The 20,704-nt window shown below is 43.9% G+C and overlaps 1 protein-coding gene across 1 annotated transcript in view; it reads right to left on the bottom strand.

Annotated features, from left to right (window-relative positions):
• Nucleotides 1-3,484: 3,484 nt before the first annotated feature.
• The window catches only part of USP31 (ubiquitin specific peptidase 31), a 100,583-nt gene continuing 83,363 nt past the window's right edge, over nucleotides 3,485-20,704 (bottom strand). Inside the window, exon 16 of the mRNA XM_047087100.1 lies at nucleotides 3,485-3,539. Within this exon, the coding sequence (XP_046943056.1) occupies nucleotides 3,514-3,539 (26 nt within the window). The 3' untranslated portion in view covers nucleotides 3,485-3,513. The remainder of the gene's footprint in view (nucleotides 3,540-20,704) is intronic.

The following is a 20,704-nucleotide window of genomic DNA, read 5'->3' as shown; positions in this document are numbered from 1 at the left end:
GTCTCCCCAGCATTAGAACGTAAGCTCTGTAGAGACAAAGATGTTTGCCTTTTGGTTAACTTCTGTGCCAAGCTCAATAGTCACTGCATGAATGACATGCATGAATGAATGCATGTATGTTACCAGAGCCAGATGATTCATGACGCAGAACAAACACCATCATGGAACACCAGCTAAGCAGTGGCAGCCCCCAAATAAAACCATTTCCATTTCAATAAATTAATTCAACCTTTGCCAATTAGCACATCTAGAAGGAAGATATTTCAACATAGACACTTTATGTTTTATACTTTTGTACTGTTCTTATTCTGACTTAATGATGGTAGATCTAGGGAATGCCTTAATATTTTCCATGCTTAAAGCCTTTAAACCAAACCTTAAATTCTGCAGCTCTCCACCATGCCAAACCTTATCTACAAAACAAAACAAAACAAAAAAACTCAACTTTCATTGCCTATGTATATTTTAACCTTTCCTCTAAAATTTAGAGCTTGTATCAGTTAAATATCAACCTTCCATTTGAGTAAGGTTTACCCAGCTTAAGTGTGGTTTAGCAAAATGCAGATTCTTGGGACCAGCCACCTGGAGCAGAGCCTAGCCACAGACTCTTGCTATGAGAAACATAGGTCTCACTGCTATGAGGGATCAATTTAATACTGGCATCCATCAGGACATGAGGTGCAGGGGGGCCAAATACTACAGTGGTTAGTAAAAAGCCCATGCCTCCAAATTTTCTAAGGAGGAATTAAAAATACTAAAGTGATGAAGAGTTTAGGATGAGAAGATGGGGACCCGCCCAAGGCAGAGCAGCAAACTCTCCCCCCTATATCTTGGAGACATTCCTTCCCTGCCCTGCATCCCACCTAGCTACACAATGTGGCTGGTTACAATGCTGCACAGGAGGAGACTAAAAATTGGAAAAGACTATTTATTCTTCCCCTAGGAGAAGGTGTTTCCTATGGCCTATAAGTCTTGAGCAAAATCATCTCCTTGGAGATAAGCTTGGAGCAAGTAACTAGATACCTGAAAATAGTAAACTCCCTCAATTTACTGCCTGTCAGATGGGTCTTTGACATCTTTTCAACTTCCCCAGAAACAAAATGAGCCCAATATACTAAAAAATGGGGTCCCAGACAAGTCACTGGCCATGCAGTTAAGTACTTTTGCTTCTAAGATGTTCACATCTTATTCACTGTCTCTGATTCACTATGCACCTTGGTGTCAGAGCTTTGGTGGTTCACCCAAGGTCACCCTGTGGAGTGTGGAAGGAAGGTCCTCACAGCATCTGTGATCAACCTCAGAAGAAGGCGACAACCCCAGCTCAGAGTGGCAGGGCTGGCAAATGAAGGCAGATCCAGGCTCACAGAGCAGGGGTCCCAACCCAGTGCCTGTGGACACCAGGCAGGCAACCTTGTGGGTCAAAGTGGGCAGAGCTGAAAGCTGCACGCCCTCTACTGGGGGTGGCACTACTCAACTTTTTGCCACACAAGATCCTCCAGGCTCATCAGGACAATCTGAAAGTCTAGATTTTGAAATGAAATATCCTTATTTTTCAATATTGTCAAAAGAATTCCATCTTGTAATTGTCCTGGGAGTCAAAGAAAATGTATCTGTAGACCACCAGTTGTAATTCCCTTTATGGAAGAGCTGTACAATACCTGTAGCAGGAACATGGGGTGGGAAGCAGACTAGAAGCCCAGAGAGAGAGAGGAGAGAGCTCAGGACTCAGGCCCAAGCCTTTCAATCAGGTGGGAGCCCCTCAGCAGATCCTGAAGACCAGCCCACCAGGGAATGACACTTCACAGCACCTCACAGAGCTTGCGTCCTTTACTCTAGCTTAGTGTGGGTCAAGGACCAGGCTGGTCCAGTGAAGAAGCACTGGTACTTGTTCCATCAGGGCCAAGGACCACAGCCTGGGAGAATGGGGAGGAGGGAAGTGGAATGTGAAAACTGAGTGTGAGTAGAGCCTTGTGATCTTGGGCTCCAGGCCTCTTTACTGATCACATCACTAAAGTCAGATAAAGAGAGGAAAGGGAAGTTCCCAGAAGTAAAGAACATAACAGTTTTCTATTAATGGGGAGACATCACAGAGCAGAGAATAGGAGCCCAAGGCTCTGGAGTCCGATTGCCTGGTGTGTGAACTTGGGCAAGCACCTTCACCTCTCCCCTCCGTGCTCCCTCCAACCATTCCTCTCATCACCATTTAAAAAAAAAAAAAGAAGGTTTTATTTTAAGATATTGTAGATTCACATTCACTTTTAAGAAAAAATAGAGGTCATAGATCTTTTACCTGATTTTCTCCAATGGTAACACCTTGTATAAATATGATGCAATATCACAGCCAGGAAGTTGACATTGATACAATCTACTGCCCTTATTCATATTCCACCAGTTTTACATTCACTTGTGTGTGTGTCTGTGTGTCTGTGTGTGTGTGTGTCTGTGTGTGTGTGTTTAGTTCTATGCAATTTTATGCCATATATAGATCTGTGTGAATACTACCACTGTCAACATCCATTACCACAAGAATCCTGTGTGCTGCCCTTTGATAGCCACAGCCACCTGCCTCCCTCCCCTGCTCTCTAATCCATGGCAACCATTAATCTCCATTTCTATAATTCTGTCATTTCAAGAATATTATATAAACGAAATTGTATAGTATGTGATCTCTTGGGATTGGCTTTTTCCCCCACTCAGCCTAATCCCCTGGAGACCCATTGAAGTTGTTGCATAAAACAGTAGCTTGTTCCTTTTTATTGCTGACTAGTAATTCATAGTATGGATGTTCCACAGTTTATTTAACTATTCACCTGTTGAAGGACATTTGGATTGTTTCCAATTATTGACCATTATGAATAAAGCTGCTATGAACATTCCTGCATGGGTTTTTGTTTGAATGTAGGTCGCCAATGCTCTGGGACAAATGCCCAAGAGTGCAATTTCTGGGTTGTATGGTAAGTGCATATTTAAATCCATAAGAAATTGCCATACTCTTTTTGAGAGTGGCTGTATCATTTTACATCACTGCCAGCAATGAATGAGTGATCCGGTCCTCTACATCCTCACCAGCATTTGGTGTTATCACTATTTTTAAAAGTTGTAACCATCTAGTAGGTGATGGGTATTAAGGAAGGCACTTGTTGTAATGAGCACTGGGTGTTATATGTAAGTGACACATCACTAAATTCCACACCTGAAACTAACATTACACTGTATGCTAACTGGAATTTAAATAAAAACTTGAAAAAAAAAAGAAGCATATGGGGAAAAAAAACTATAACCATCCTGATAGAGGTATAGTGTAGTATCTCATTGTGATTTTAATTTGCATTTCCCTAACAGCTACTAATGTGAACACCTTTTCACATGACAGTCACTGACTTTTACAAAGATCAACCTTGAGAAAGTTTACTTGCCTGTTAAATGGAGATAATAACGACAATAGTACTTACTGCACAGAGATGCTGTGAAAGTTCTCACGAAGCACCTAAGAAGTGACTGGCACGTAAGTATTCAAGAAACGTTAGCTGTTAAATTTCCTGTAAGAGAAGGATTAATAACATAAGCTTCAGAAGCAAGCAGAATCTCATTCTACTATAGCTGAGAACCCCATCCTGAAAGTCACTTTATTTCTCTATAAAATGGGAGGAATAACACTGCTTCCTTATAGGGTTGCCATGAAACTCAAATAGATACCACATGCAAGGCACTTACTATAGTACCTAGCAAGTACTTAACTTGCTTTTCCCTCCAGTATTCAGTCGTTCTGATGCCCCAGTGAAGCCCTGTCTCCCTAACAGACTCTTCATGTCTCTTTTACCATTGTTTTCCCTCAGTCCTCCAGGGTCACTCTGCTGGGGCTGAGTAGGGGGAATCCTAGTAACAAACCCTCCCATTACTACACCAGGGCCCTCCACTGCTCCAGGAGAAGAAACAACAGATTTGGCTGGGGAGCTGGGTGAAATCACATTTATCTAAGACGCTTCCAAATGAAAACTAGCATTTGTACTTATTGCATTTCACCTCCAAATTTGATTACATTTCTCTCCCGCTGTAAATCTGCCTTCCCTTCTGCCAACTTATTATTAAAGCTGGGACAGAATTGGTGGAGTGATACGTAAAATTTCCATCTTGGCTTTGACATTCCAGGAAGTTACAAACCAATTACAGCTGCTGAGCCTCAGGCCCTCATGACTCACAGAGCACAGCAAGGGATTGGAAGAGGCCAGAGCGGAGACGTGAAGGAGATAGTGAGTTGGAAATCAAAGGTCAATTAAAATAAAACAGTCCATTTTAATTTGAATGTCTTGCTTATATTCACATTCCTTTCCCATAAATGAGAAAGTAAATGAAGCTTGTTCATTTGTGTGGGTGTGGTGTGTGTTTTTTGAGGACAATGAGGGCTTTTGAAATGGTTTCAGAGTCTCAAAGATTTGAAATTTGAAATGTCCCAGGGAGAAAACATACAATCTGGTGGCCTGCCCAAATGTCAGCATCTCTTGGGTAGCTGCCTGACAAAGAGCCATCAGCACTAGCCTTAGGGCACATGGGTCTAATGTCAGCAGGTCCAGCTTTGGGAATGGGCACCTCTGTTTCTGAGCCCTGACTCTATCACAGAACAGCTGTAGGAGGTTGGCCAAAGTGTGAGCAACTTCTCTGTGCCTCTATTTCCTCATCAGTAAAATTAAGATAATAATTCCTACCCCTGCTGGTTATTTTAAAGATTAAGATAAATCATGTAGCCAAGGTGTCAGGTACAGTGCCTGGTCAGGTGTTCAATGTTATTTCCTCTCTTCTTGGAAAGTGGACCTGAAGCCCAGCCAGATGTTCTCAGGTAACTACAGTTTAACTAGACCTTACCATAGTGGTGTGCATCTCCCTGGTGGGGCTTAGGTTCCAGGACAGTTGGGCTTTTTTTTATTATTATTAAGCTTACTTATTTATTTTAGAGGGGAAGGGGCAGAGAGAGGGAGAGAATCCCAAGCACGAAACCCCATGCGGGGCTCGAACTCTTGAATCATCAGAGTTGAAGTTGAGTTGGGTGTTTAACCAACTGAGCCACCCAGGCGCCCCCTGGGGAGCAGTTGGTTTTAATGTCCTTCATGTGGACTGCTTAGTCCTGTTCCTCCCCTAGAGGCAACTGGTTGGTGGGGTTCAGCACCAAGGACAGCAGGGAGGCTGCTAAGGCCGGTCATCACAGAGTTCCTGTCAGCTCAAGGCTCAAAGACTTCCTATGAGCTGTACAGCTGATGCAGTGTGAGGCTGGAGTCTTATGGCTCTGGCCTCATCATTTGCTCCCAAGTTCATAGTTCTCTTCTCCAGTTCAGGGCAGGGATTCCACTAGAAGAAATTCCCAAGCTTTTTCTTTTGGCTCTGCTCTGTCTGCAGGCATGGTGCTGGAACTGGAAGAATGAGATAAAAGCTAGTAGGGAGAACTAAGAGAGGGTATTACCCATGGTAACCTAGGACAGTGTAGCTTGGGTGGAGAACCAAAATAATTTTTGAGAAGAGCCAAGTTGGTATGAATCTGAAGGATGAGGACCAGAGATAAAGGGAGAATGTGTAGCAAATTCAATAGCCAGGGAAAAAAAATCAAGTCCAAAATGAGGTGAGGTATGACAAATGGATCAAAGTGGTTCAAGAATAAGACCACAAAGAGTAACTGGGCACCAGAATGCCCTTTACAGGTGATGCATAGAACTTGAAGTAGAAGGTATAGCATTTTAGAGGACCTGGACCAGTCTGGTGGAAACAAAAGATAGAACACAAAAAGAACAGAGACCAGCAATGGAGCAGAGCCTGGATTGGTGGGTGAGGAGCAGTGCAATAGTAATGATTTATTTTCCTTTTCCCTTCTTCCATTGACCTTTCCTGGGACATTGAGAAAAATTCTAGCAAAGGCGGTGTTGATGGGGATTGTGGGTGTTTCCAAAAAACGAGGCAAGAAAAGGGGTGTTTCCCCACTGCTTCCTGTTACTTGTCGTCATGCCCCCACCATTGTCTTAGCCAGGGAAGACAGTAAGGAAAAGTCCCAAATTAAGTCACAGTATGCACATAGAGAGGGCTCAAGATCAGCCCTCCAACTGAGGGCATGAGGTTGTTGGTACCAGCCCGGAATTGGAAGAGGAAAAAAAGCAAATCAATATCCACACATAACACACCTCTGCCTGGCAGCAATCAGCACCTGTTAATTCATTTGCAAGTTTTGGTTCCAGAGAACACCTGCTCCTCTATTCCCCAAGCATCTGATGTTGTCCTTGAATCCAGAATGCCAGCTTCCCAGGGAGGAGCAGAGACACCAACAAACACAGCTGGCAGAAGTCACCCAGCTGGCCCTCTCTCTTCCTCCCTACCCTATATGTACCTTTGCTAGTGAGGCCAACCCCCAAACTGCTCCATTCCCTCTGCCCACAACTGAGACATGCTCTGTAGGAATCCCAGGTATTCCTGTGTCCTGTTTGCCAAGGATTTTTCCTGGCTAGTGCTCTGAGTGATCAGGTGGGGGCTTCAGGCCAGTGGAAGGAAAATCAGAGGGTACATCCCATCTACCTCCTGGACTCCTGCCTAGGCCTCTCTGTCTCTGGTTGTTGTCCTCCAAGATCTGGAAAAACCTTGAAAAAGGCTTTGTCTTTTCTTTCCATATCAGTGGTTCTCAAAGTGTGGTCCTAGGACCAGCAGCAAATCTAAAATGCAAATTCTTAGACTCCACACCAGACTACTAAAACAAAAACTCTAGGGATGAGCTTCAGTAATCTGTTTAAATAAGCCTCCATAAAATTCTGATCCACACTGGCATTTGAGAACCCCTGTCTACAGGAATCACAGGAAGAGGATGTCTAAACTTCCACCATGGGCAATTGTTCTCTTGTTCATCCCAGTGGGTAGAATCCTGCATTAGTTCCAATTTTCTCTTACAACAAAAAGTCTGTATTGAATGTTCTTTCGTATACATCTTCATGGACTCACGCAAGTATTTCTGTAGGTCACATTCTTAAAAAAGGATTTGCGGGGCGCCTGGGTGACGCAGTCAGTTAAGCGGCCGACTTCAGCCAGGTCATGATCTCGCGGTCCATGAGTTCGAGCCCCGCGTCAGGCTCTGGGCTGATGGCTCAGAGCCTGGAGCCTGCTTCCGATTCTGTGTCTCCCTCTCTCTCTGCCCCTCCCCCATTCATGCTCTGTCTCTCTCTGTCCCAAAAATAAATAAACGTTGAAAAAATAAATAAATAAATAAATAAATAAATAAATAAATAAGGATTTGCTAGGACAAAGGATGTACACCTTCAGATGCTGATAGATAGGTCAAATGGACCTAAGAGGTTGCACCAATTTGCATTCCCACCACTGAAAAAGGAAGGGCATGCATCCTCCACAGTCTTTCCAGCTTTAACTGTGTATTCTCAATGTTTTCTTTTTTTATTTTTCCAATCTGAGAAGTGAAAGTGATATCTTGTTTTGATTTGCATTTCTTTAAGAGTGAAATTTAGCATCTTTTCTTATGTTTATTAGCCATTTTAGCATAGTGCTTTTTTGTTGTCTCTATTTTCAGCAGCCAACACGCATAACTTGTATGATAAAAAACAAAAGAAAAATGTTCCTTTTCTGCAAAGTGCTTTGCAATCTCCTGAAGGAGACTGATAGGAGTTTAGGGTTGAGTGTAGGGTGACCAACTGTGGTGGTTTTTGGAGATGTGTGGGAGTTTCCCAGGATGTAGGACTTTCAGTGCTAAAACCAGGAAAGTCCCCAGCAAACTAGACAGAATGAGTTGGTCACCTAGCTGAGTGATTTTCTCAGGACATCACATAGCAAACCATCAGCCAGCCTGAGGGAAGCCTCCCAGACCCCTATCCCCAGTCCAGGGCTCCTTCTTCTCTCCTAGGTACCTCTCATGAAGGAAACGAAATAGACACAATATAGTTTGTCAACAGGACTTGACAATCTCTCCTGACAGGAAGCTCCTTTTGCTCATTTACCTCTTTTAAATATTTATTTGAGAGAGCACAAGCAAGGGAGGCACAGAGAGAACAGAGGACCTGAAGTGGGCTCTGCACTGAGAGCAGTGAGCCCAAGACGGAGCTCGAACTCACAATCTGTGAGATCATGACCTGAGCTGAAGTTGGACATTCAATCAACAACCAGGTGCCCCTTGCTCATTTACCTCTTAAACCCAGCATTAATCACAGAGCCCAGCAAAGAGTTGGTAGCTAGAGTTACACTAAAGGCATTATCACAAGATTGAGGAGAAGACTCTCAACACTGCTGTGTCCTGATCACACAAAATTCAAATCCATCCAATGATTTTTAAAGGAAATGTAGTTGAAGGACCATGGGCTTTAAAGTGGACAGACTTGGGATTTAATCATCCCAATCCAATCACTTGCAAGCTTTATACCCTTGGAAAATCCCCCTTATCCTCAGTTTTCTTATCTCTAAAATGGGACAAATAATACCTACATCATAACAGAATGGTTGAGACATGAGGAAGATATGAGAAGGCAAAAAGGATAGATTATTCTTTCTCTTGAAAAAAATAAAACTTCAATTGAGTAAATTTTAAAGATCTTATTAGCTTTATTCCACAATTCATGAAGTGGGCAACATCCAGTCAAGCAGATAGAAAGGAACTCTGAAGAGGGGAGCCCGGTGGCTCAGTCAGTTAAGTGCCCTACTCTTGATCTCAGCTCAGGTCTTGATCTCAGGGTCATGAGTTCAAACTCCACGTGGAGCCTACTTTAAAAAAAAAAGGAGCTCTGAATTCCTACACAAGGCAAGAAATTCTATAGGCAGGAGGGAGCAGGAAGAAGCAAGTAAAAAAAAGGTGGGTTGGTTACTGCAAGGTTCCTTTCCTTTAGGGGATGTAAGGGGCTTATCATGCAGATGACCTGACTCATGATGATCAGGCTAGTCAACGGTTTAAGGTTCCCTTTCTGGGAGAGCCAAAACTGTAATTACGTTAAGCCTTAGTTTGGTGGAGTGGGACTTAGCATAAGCGACTCCGGTTTGGGTATGCTGTCTTGTCTTTAACACTCTCAAGGTGGAAAGGACCAGCACTGGAAAGGCTCGCCCAGTTGCCACTAGAGAAGGAGGGGCATCTGCTTCAGGGCTCTGCACTAAAGCACCCCTAAAGCACCAGGGGTCAAGTGGGGCCTTAAGTACAGTCTACGCTTTCCTTACCAAAGCACGTTCCCTGGTTCAGGGCTGAATGTGCCAGGGGAAAGAGACACATTTTCCTCCAAGAAGGAGCCCTCCCATTGCCAAGCTGTGTGGCCATGGGGTTGTGTCTACCCAGAGGGGGCACATCTTGCAAATCCACTCAAAGGCATTATATAAGCTAGCAGCAAGCCTGAGCTGTACCACCCCTGCACTACTGTGGCCCCTCCGATCTCTACGACCCCTCAGAACACGGAGGACAGGTTCCTATGGACCCCATCCCCGAATCAGGCTTACCCTGACAGGTCACCTGAAGAGCAATCTTTTGTTCATTATGAATCACAAATCATTTGCAAAATAGGAAGCTGCCTAAATGCTGGCATGAGCTCCCTGTGAATTGCTGTAGGAGGCAGATGGTTGCCAATTAAGGTAGGACTCGGCCATCATGGATTCAGTAGGGCTTCAAACGGGGTGCCTCAAACAGGCTTTGTTCACGCGCCGAGAGGCTCCAGCTCTAAATGCCGAAGCACCTTCGCCCTGGCCTGTCCTTGTTGTTTCCAGAGCTGACAGAAGCCCAGCTGTGGATGTTCAGGGACATCTTTGGGCAGAATACCAAGCCTCGCAGCAGTCAGCCCCTGTTCAATTAAGAGAAGAGAGAACTGATAAATGTTCGGTTTACTTGCATCCCCTCAAATATCCAACACGAGGGAAAGAATAATCTAATACATTCTGAAATAACTTAAACTCATTAAAATTGAAAAAAAGAAAGAAGGGAAGAAAGAATTCTGCAGCAATGAGCTGACACAGAGAACAGGGATTTGGTGACTTCACACAACAAGCTAAAGATGTGGCTCAGAAAAGACAGGAAACCCACTCAGGATACTTAAAAGTATGACCGCTCAGCTAGCTAGCTAACCAACTAACCAGACAGGCAAACCAGGACCAGGAGATCAGTCTCAAACACCCTGTGAAGTGAGGATGGACGGTTGAGTTCTGTTCTCAACGTTAAACCTGAATGAATTATCCTGGAGGAGGGAGAACTGCTATCAATTAAACAAACAATATGCTGATAAAAGAGCTGTGTGATGATAACCATTAAGCACATTTATTCATGCCCTCTGTTCAAGACATAGGCTCCTCATCTGTCACAGTCACACAGACATGATGTATGCACTTGCTCTGATGCCAGCAGATACAAAGCCCCTCTCCCTCGGCACGCACACCACTCACCCGAGACCACCCAGGGAAAGGGCCTCCACACGCCGACCCCACGTGCACCTTCATCCGTTCCCCCGCCTCAGAGCCACACGTACCAGTGGCCAGCCTCTTCATGCCTAGCAAGATGATGGAACGTTCTGCAAAGCTGGTGGGGTCACTCTACTCCTCAGGAAGGTGCCACCTCCCGTGGCCTTGTGTGGCCCCTGGCTTGGGTCATGGCACTGCAAGCACTGCTCTGCTCCCCCTAAGGGTGTAAGGACCCTGTTGACTTGAGGCTCCAGGCTGGCCATCCACAAGTCAGTACCTGTGATCTATCCTAGGCTGTGAGGACCCGGGGAAGACACAGGAAGACACCCACTTCTGTCCTCTGGGAAGTCCTGCTGCTCTGTTCTCTGTGAAACCGAGAGTTACAAATGCAGAAGGAACCAGCCAGACTGGGGATATAAACAAGGGCAGCTGGCTGGGTGGCCCCCTGTGAATGAAGCCCTAGGCCCCATTTAAAGAAGACAGATGCTGCTCAAGCCCTAGATTAGAAGAGAAGCTAGAAACAGGATTTTCAAAGGAACGCTCCTCATTAAAAAAAAATGCTATCAGGACATGTGGGTGGCTGTCAGCTGGGCGTCTGACTTCGGCTCAGGTCATGATCTCAGTGTGGATGGGTTTGAGCCCCACATCAGGCTCTGTGCTGACAGCCCAGAGCCTGAAGCCTGCTTTGGATTCTGTGTCTCCCTCTCTCTCTGCCTATCCTCTACTCACGATCTGTCTCTCAAAGAAAGAAAGAAAGAAAGAAAGAAAGAAAGAAAGAAAGAAAGAAAATGTTGAAATGAAAAAAAATAACTTTTAGAAATGCTATCAAATTCTTTAAATCTCCCCTTTTCCAAGATAAAACACATCTATTTGCAACTTGGTCTGTTGTCCCAAATATCTGGTGAATCATAGCTTTTGCTGTACTTGAGGATGCCGTTTTGGTTAATCTTCATCATCAACAGCTCTTCTGGTTATTGCACGTGTGCGAAAACTTCACGGTCACGATGTTTCTGATGGGGCTTTCCACACATGACAACTGTCTTGGACCTCAGCACAGAAATAATTTTCATGCTAACCTGTGCTCCTTCCAGAGTTTTCTTTTTCTCTACCCCCAGTGTACCCACCTGTACCCTGGACTCACACAATGGTTTTAGCCTCCCTGCGGCTTATAGACACAGATGTCTTGAAGGGACCCTATGCTACTTCAAGGAAGAATCTAATACTACTTGTTTGAATAACACAGACCCATATGGAAATACTGCTTCTCTGGCCACATAAGCATAAAATTCTGTACTCCCCAAAGAGATGATATCCAAAGCACAGAAAAGAGCCAAAGCTTTGCAACACACCCACCTGATTTTGGACCTTAGTTCAGCTACTTACCACCTGTGCAACTTGGCCAAGTTACTTAATGTCTCTGAGTCTTACTTTCCTCATTGGCTAAACTCAGGCTATTACTATTAATCTCATTGAATTACTGTAGAATAATTTATCCATTCATTCCTCATGTATTTATTGAGGGCCTACTATGAGCCAGGCACTGTTCTAGGCACCAGGGATATAGTGGCAAGTCACTGTAAAGTTCTTGCTCTCTTGGGACGTATTGGTCAGTGGACTGGGTAATAAGTAAAGGGCTAGCACAGTGCTTGGGATGCAACAAATACCCCATGGTTTTCTCTCCTATTTCCTGATCACTTTCTCTCTGTTCCCCAGTTGAGAAGACCTTGGCACTGGGGCCGGAGCTATCCATCTCCTTGACCAGACTTTGGCCACCATTCCTTAACCCTCCACTCAGAGCTCCTTTGCCCACACTGCACCCCCTTAGACATTTGTCAAAAACCTGAAATCTTCTAATGATCCTCTCTCACTGCATACCTGAAGAATAAAATGACTGAATTAATTAGGATATCAGTTCAGCTGTTATAAGAGAGGGACCCAAAATAATAGTGGCTTTAAAAGTTAGAAATTAATTTTTCTGTCATAAAAAATCTAGATAGGCAGTCAGGTGTCTGCATAATCATCCAGATACTAGGACCCTTCTATCTTGCTGCTGTGCCTCCCTCATTGCATGGCTTCCGTCTTGTGGCCCAAGATGACTGCTCCAATCATCACAACCACATCACAGACAGTAGAAAATGGAAGAGAAAGTGGGAAGGTGTGCCCCTTTTTCTGTAAGAGCATAACTCAGAAGGTGCACCCAATGCTTATCCCCACATCCCACTGGCTGGAACTTAGATCCATGGCCATGGTCAGCTAGCTGCAAGAGAGGCAAGGAAACACAGTCTTTGCCAAAGAGCCATGTGTCTTTCGGACCTGCTGCAGGGGGTGAGGGGTTGAAATCTGCTTACAGCTGTTAACCTCTGCACTGACCTCACGGTAACACAGACGTTGATGAATGATGGGGCCTTTTACACTTTACAGGATCTGTTGATTGTCATCCACCCAGAGAACCTTCTCAAACATTTGTAATACAGAAGGTCCAAAGAAGAGCTTGACGGGTTAGGGGAATTTCTAAGGAAGGTGGCCTTCTTAAGTTCCCAAAAGCCTTCTAGGGTGGCATTTGCTTTTTCTGTTCACAATACAGTTCTCAGTTTATTGGGCTGAAATACCGTCCAGACTCTGACGTTGGACCCATTTCTGAGGTGGACTTACCGAAGTAAAGGCTGGCATGGAAGGTGTAATTTCAAAGCATTCATTTACAATGAGAAATACAATTGTTCATTCAAGCCCAATGGCCAGCACCATCTTTACTGTAGAGAAAGCCACATGGGAAGCCAAACTAGAACTAAAAGTTTGCCAATGGGGGGAAAAATGAATTTGATTCACCTCAAATGGAGTAGCCACGCTGAGTCTGGCCAGAAGCCAGGGCCTCTGGCTTCTCATTCATCTGCTAAATGTCACCATGCGTTCTCAAGAGAAAGAATACTGTAGGCAAAATCACACTTTGTACTGGAAGGCTTTTGTCCCAAATCTAAACCGTGTGGCCCATTTTAGAGGCAGGCCAAGGTCCTACTCCAGGGTAAGCAATTCTTCCTCCCTGGCCTCTTCTCTCACATTTACTGCTTGATTTGGGGGCTTGTGGAAGACCCAGAGACACAGCGCTCAAGTTCCCCTTCAGAAGCAGCAAACTGCCGTAGCAAGAATATGAATCACTGACAGCCTCCATCTGGCAGCTCCTCCCAGGTACTTAGATTTGAACCAAGGTAACACTTTTTGTGGGTTGGTCCTTGGCCAAGACTGAGAAGTATGGCAGTACTAGGGGCTGGCCATTCCTGCCCAGTGCAGGACTCCTCTAATGGGCAACCTGGGCTCTGGAGCACCCTCTACTCTGGAAGTCCCCTGGGATTCTGGACACCCTGGAGAAGAGATGGGAACTCCTTGAGAGGAACAAGACATCGAGAGGGTCCAAGGAAGAGGTGACCTGGGCTTGCCTCTCTATAGCCCCAGAAGGATGTGCCGGCGTCTTGGCTGCAAAGACTCAGACCTCAGTGATGAATAGTATCTTTATTCCAAAGTCCTCTGCTGGGATTGTGGTGTCCTGAGCAGGTATTTTTCCAGTTTCAGTGAAGCAATTCCTTCCAGAAACAGTCTAATGGTATTTCCAAATCCTCCAAGCTTGGTAACCAGGGGGATTTTATTAGACATATTTATTCTACAATCCAGCATCTCACAAGACATCCAGAAGCTTCTTGTAAGCTGCCTCTCCTGCCTGCCTCCCAGGAAGAATTCTCATGTTGCTTCTCAGACATTAAAAATAAAATGAAAAAGCTCCTGTTGTGCAGGATGAAACCTTCTGAGCTGAAAGGTTCCTGCTTCCACCCCAGCCAGTTGGTAGACATGCCTGTCTTCCACCTCCTTCCTGTCTGTGTCCCCTTGTGGCTGGGAGCCTTTATCTGCCATGGTCAAACCGACTTTAGATCTGCAAGGCTGAGGCAATGGTTGAAATGTAACACAAAACTACCCTACTTATATTTTCATTTCTATTAGACCTTTATAATGATTCCTTATTGAACTGAAGCTTAAATGGCTAAAGACTGATCATAATAGAACATTTAATTGTTTACTTGTCTAACTCTCTCAGCCCTAATTAAATATTGTTTTTTCACTGAGCAGCTTACATGGTGTTTTTTTCCTGTCACTGAAGAGAGCAAGGGGGCTGAGGCAGAATTCAGATGAGCCCATGCTCACTTGGTGTTCTCATCCTATTCATTTTTCATCCAACAGTGAGGAACAGAGCCCTCTGGAGGGAGAATCACAGAGTTCTGGGGAACAAGCTTTCGGACATGATCACATGCAGGTCCTCAGAGAGGAAGAAGGCGGCTGAAGAGGAGTCACCAGAGACCATGTCACCCTGTTGGGATTCCTAGACGGGGTGCAGGCTCTGCGTGTTAAAGGCTGGTGTTGGAGCCACTCCAGTTACCTTTCTTCACTCACCCCCTTCTCACTGCCCATGGTGTCACCTCCGGGCCATCCCCCGGGTGCACACCACCCTCCCCTGTCACCAGATCGTTACAGAAGCCTCTGGACTGACCCGTGTTTATCCCAGCTTCACTACAGTCTGCTTCCAGCGCAGCAGCAAGAGGTCTTTCGTGTCCCTCTCCATCTGAGGACCCTCCAGTGGCTCCCAGCTCACTTCGAGGAAAGCCAGGGTTCTGGCCACAGCCTCCACCGCCACTGTTCCCTCTAACCTCGCCTCTTCGCGGTCACCCTTTGCTTGTTCAGCTCCAGCACTCCTGACCTCCTACCTCAGATATTCTTCACGTGCTTCCTCTTTAGGGCTTTTCACTTGCCATCCCCTCTACTGGGACAGAACTCTCCTGGGAACCTGCGGGGTTCACTCCCTCATACCTTTATCCAAATGTCATCATTCAATGCGGCCTCTACCCCTTACATACTCCCTAGCCTCCATCTCTGTCTTCTTTTTCTCCGTAGACTTTACTACTGACACACACTTTAGTTCACCTACTTATTTTGTTTACTGCTGATCCACCTTACTGGGATCTTAGCTCTAGGAGGGCAAGGATCTTCCTCTGTTGTTTTCACTGCTGAATCGTCAGTGCTTAGAAAAATGTCCAGCACTAATTAGGTGTGCAAATACATATTTTTTTGAGTGACTAGAGTACATCAATAAATGTAAACGTGCATAAATGAATGAACAGGCATTCATTTCTGGCCACGAATCCCAATGGCCAGAGTCTACTCTAGGCCAGAAGCCTGGATGTATCTGCACTTTGCATTCTAGGATCCTGGGCATAAAGAAATCTTCCAATGGGAGACGGCGATGCTAAAGGCAGAGTGAGATCCAGAGCTCAGAATGAGCCCCAGCCTTCCAGCCAGAAGCGCTGATTTAAGCCTAGGGCAACATGATGGAGGAGGAGGGGATGTGAACCTGAGTTCAAAAAGGCCCTGCTTCACAGCATGAGAAGGGACAAGTGGACTCAAGGAGCTTCCCTGGAGGCATCAGATAAAGACAGTTCGGTGAGTGGAGGAGGCATCACTGTGAACACCCCTTGAGTCTGGGGATGCTCTGGGAGCCTGGGGATGGTTTTGGCTGTTAGAGCCCAGAACAATCCAGGACAATTTTCCAGAAGGAGAAGAGGGGAAGTTGGCTACCTAGGACCATGTCCTTTGTATAGGACTGATTCATAGAATCATGGGGCCAAGGTCAATGACTGAGACACATCTCTCTCCAAAGGCTTTTGGAGAGGGGAGTTCCATTTATCCCCTGTTCGCCAAGTCTGGGGTTTCAAACTTCTTACAAAAAAGTAGTATTTTTCCATGAGACTTCGACATTTGAGAACCTCAGTCAGTTCAACCTAACACTTATGTATTCATCAAATTTTCAAGGTACGCACATTTTACATTTTGACAGTTGTGTCAATCCGCCCACCAGAAATATTGTACCAATTTATATTGTCTGTTTCTCATGCCTTACGTTGAGTATCTATCTCTTTCTACCTGCTTTGAGGGGAATCCTATTTCCCAGAGACTTGTCTACTTGATTTATCCTTCCAAAGTTCTGGTCCTTGATTTGATTAATCAATTCCACAGACTTTTTGCTTTGTGATTAATGTAGGCTCGTATCTTTATTAATTTCTTCCACTTTTTATTTTGCTGTTCATTTTCTAGCTTATTTTGAATTCTTAATCCAATTATTCTCAATCTTCCAACGTTTAAGCATATTTATTTTAGCAGTATCAGCTTTAGATTATGAATTTTTACTAAGAATAACTTTAGTCCCATGCCCGTATGTATTTTTATACAGTGGTCTCATCATCTTAAATGTCTAGTCTGTCTTTTCAGTATTGATTTCCACTTTGACAGAGGAGCTATTTTTTATTTTGTTTAACTTCCAGATGGCTATCATTTATCTTAATTTAGGCACAGTCTTGCTATTAATGTGATCAGGAAATATAGTTTGTAAAATTTTAATTTGGGGATTGGTTGTGGATTTCTTTGCCTGGGTACGTACATTGTATCAGTCAGGATGGGTTAGGTTAAGCTGCAATAACAACTAAATATTCTCAGTGCCTTAACTACCATGGGTAAGCTGGGTGTTCTCATCATATCCATTTAAGGACTGGAGCTGATAGAGGCTCCACTTTGACACCTGCTTCCATGATCACAGGGGCAAAGAAAAGAGAACCTGGCTCTTAAAGCCACTTCTGTGTTCATTTCATTGGCTGAAGGAAGTTTAGATGCTAAGGTTCCACACAGCATGGATGTCTTAACCTCCCAAGGGAGGAGGACTGAGTATTTGTGAATAAACATTCTATCATATGCATTCAATAGATACTTATAAAGGACTGTGGAGACACCTCCTGCTATATACCAAAATTTGTCATAGACTTTGGAATCCTAGCAGATATTGTCAGTTGATGTCCTGCCTCCCCTTCTCATCCCTGACCCTCCTGTTATCATCCACTTTCCAGCCAGAGGAGGCCATGTGACCCAGATGTAAGTGGAAGTTGGTGAGGTTCCTAGGAAAGCTTTTTTTTTTTTTTCTTCTTTTTTAAGTTTTTGTTTTTCTGATGTTGGTGCTGCCTGGTCTTCTTCCTCCTTCTTCCTGTCTTGAGTGCTAATGTTGAGAAAGGCCAAGAGAATGCCAGAAACATTTGCCTTGACATTGTTGAGCATCTGAACCAATGTCAGCAGCTGCCTACTCACAGATTTCTCATATGAAGAAAAAAGTAGCCTCATGTTTGTATAAACCACTGTGGTTGGGTTTCTTGTTACTTGCATCTGAAAGCATTTCTGAGTCATAAAAGAATTCAGCATGTAAACAAGACAATTCCCATCTTCAGTGAGTAATAATCCATTAGAAGTATTGTTATGAAATTATAGAGAATATGTTCATTGGTCTCTGCCCCCAGTTCCTGCACAGAACTTCCAAAAGCCTTGTAATTTCCTAACTGATCAGAGCACTAAGAGCTTCTTTTGTTCCAATATTTGATATTTGATCCCAGTTCCTGACACAGTTCCTAAATTCTCTGGAATTTCCTGGGTGATAGCAGTGCCTTTTGTTCTAATGAGAAAACTCTGGATGGGCTAATGGGTGGCCCCTGGATGGGGGCTGGTTACTAGAAAGACCGTGATTAGAAGCTTGGGATTTTCAGCCCTACCACCTCTCTCTGTGCCTTGCCCCTCCGACCATTCTCCACAGAAGAAAGAGGGATGAAAACGAGTCAATAGTTGTTCATGCCAACGTGATGAAGTCTCCATAAAAATCCAATAGCACAGGGTTTGGAGAACTTCCATGTTGGTGAACAGGGTTGGTGAACCCTCCCAGAACTTGCCCTATGTATCTCTTCATCTGGACAGTCCTCTGTATGCTCGATCACACATAATCTTTGTCAATGTAAATCAGTGTTTCTCTCAGTCCTATGAGCTGTTCTAGCAAGTAACTGAATTCAAAATGGGGGTGGTGGTGGTCATGGGAACCTCTGACTAGCAACCAAGTCAACAGAAATTGTGGGTAATCTGAGGACCTACCACTTGGAAATGGCATCTGAAGTGGGGGGCAGTCTCGTGGGACTGGGCCCTTAACCTATGGGTTCTGTGCTACTCCTGTTAGGGTCAGAATTGAATTGAATTGTAAGATACCCAGCTGGTATCATGGAGAATTGCTTGGTACCAGGGGGCGGGAGGGGAACACAACACATCTGGTGTTAGAAGTGTTGTGAGTGTGGTAGTTGTGTGAGAGTAAAGGAGAGAGTCACAAGAAGAGTGCGTTTTTCCTACTCATCTGTGGACAGCTGAAAAGAATGCTAAATATGTATTCTAAGTATGTAAAAGAATTTATATGGTCCCAGATTATCAAAGGTGTTCAAATATATGCTAGGAGACAAAGTAAGAGTGTCAAAATGTTGATAATCGTTGCACAAAAATCTATTTTTTCCCAAAACATATTTTTCTCAATTATTATAGGTGCAACAACCACACTAACAATTACTTAGCCAACTCTAATTTTCACTGGTATCAGTGATTCACCACTGTTATTTTTATAACAGCTTTATTGAAACTATAATTCACATACCATATAATTTACCAATTTAAAATGTACATAGTTTTTAGTATATTTGCAGAGTTGAGCAACTATCACCACAATCTATTTTAGGATATTTTCATCACTCCAACAAGAAACTCTATATCCTCTTAGGAGTACTCCTTATTTCATCCCAACCTCCCCAACCCCTCTTGCCCCTCCTCCATCCCACTTCTGCCCACAGCCCTAGGCAACCACTAATCTATTTTCTGTTTCCACGGATTTACCTCTTCTGGACATTTCATATACATGGAATGATACATACATTAGGTGGTCTTTCAAGATGAGCTTCGTCCACTTAGCATGTTCTCACAGTTCATCCATGTTGTAGCACACATCGGTACTTCATTTCTTTTACTCCCAGTTATTCCATTGTATGAGTATACCACATTTCTTCATCCATTCGCTGGACATTGCATTTTTTTCCTTTTTTCCTATGATGAATAATGCTGCTACAAACATTCATGTACAAGTTTTTGTTTGAACACCTGTTTTTGATTCTTTGGGGGTATATACTTGTGAGTGAAATTACTGGATGTTTAACTTTTTGAGGAACTTCCAGGCTGTTTTCCAAAGTGGCTGCACCCTTTTACATTTCTACCAACAGCGTATCACATTCCTATTTCTCCTATCCTCTCCAATGCTTGTTATCATCTGTCTTTTTTATTTTAGCCATTCTAGTAAGTGTAAAGTGGTATCCTGTTGAGGGTTGGATTTGCATTTCCCTGATGACTAACAATGTTGACACCTTTTCACATGCTTATTGGCCATGGGTGTATCTTCTTAGACTGAGTTTTTTGCCCACTTTTTAAATTTTTAAAAAAATGTTTTATTTATTTTTGAGAGAGTCAGAGGAGAGAGAGAGAGAGAGAGAGGCAGAGAGAGAGAGAGACACAGAAGCTAAAGCAGGGTCCAGGCTTTGAGCTGTTAGAACAGAGACAGATGTGGGGCTTGAGCCCACAAACCGTGAAATCACGACCTGAGCCAAAGTTGGACGTTTAACTGACTGAGCCACCCAGGCATCCCTTTTGCCCATTCTTAAATTGAGTTATTTGTTTTTGCGTTTTTGAGTTGTAAGAGTTCTGTATCTATATTAGTACAAGTTTCTTGTCAGAAATATGATTTGCAAAAATTATCTCCCATTCTATGGGTTGTCTTTTCACTTTTCAACTATGTCCTTTAAAGCACAAACATTTTTTAATGTTTACTTATTTTGAGAGAGAGAGAGAGAGTGCATGAGTGGGGGCAGGAGCAGAGACAGAGGGAGAGAATCCCAAGCAGGCTCCATGCTGCCAGCATAGAGCCTGACGTGGGGCTTGATCTCACGAACTGTGGGATCATGACCTGAACCGAAATCAAGAAATGCTTAACTGAGCCAGCCAGGCACCCCAAAGCACAAAATTTTTAAATCTTGATAATGTCAATTACCTGTTTTTTTCCTTCTGCTGTGTTTTTGGTGTCAAGGCCACAAAGAGTTACATCTATGTTTTCTTCTAAGAATTTAATAGTTTTAGCACTTAACATTTAGGTCTTTGGTCCATTTTGAGTTAATTTTTACCTATGGTGTGAGGCAGAAGTTCAACTTCATTCATTTGCATGCAATATCCAGTTGTCCCCACACTGTTGAAAAGACTGTTGTTTCTCCCATTGGGTTGTCTTGATGCCTTTGTTGAAATCAATTGGCTATAAATACGATGGTACATTTCTAGATTTTCAATTCTATCCCATTAATCAATATGTCTTTCCTTACACTAATACTACACTATC

Source organism: Lynx rufus, unplaced genomic scaffold (genome assembly GCF_022079265.1).
Source record: "Lynx rufus isolate CCGP_SWC_20201006 ecotype Redwood Valley unplaced genomic scaffold, mLynRuf1.p SCAF_23, whole genome shotgun sequence".
In the NCBI taxonomy this organism is placed as follows: Eukaryota; Metazoa; Chordata; class Mammalia; order Carnivora; family Felidae; genus Lynx; species Lynx rufus.
The sequence above is the reverse complement of the archived record's forward strand: the minus strand, read 5'-3'. Positions and strand labels throughout refer to the sequence as shown.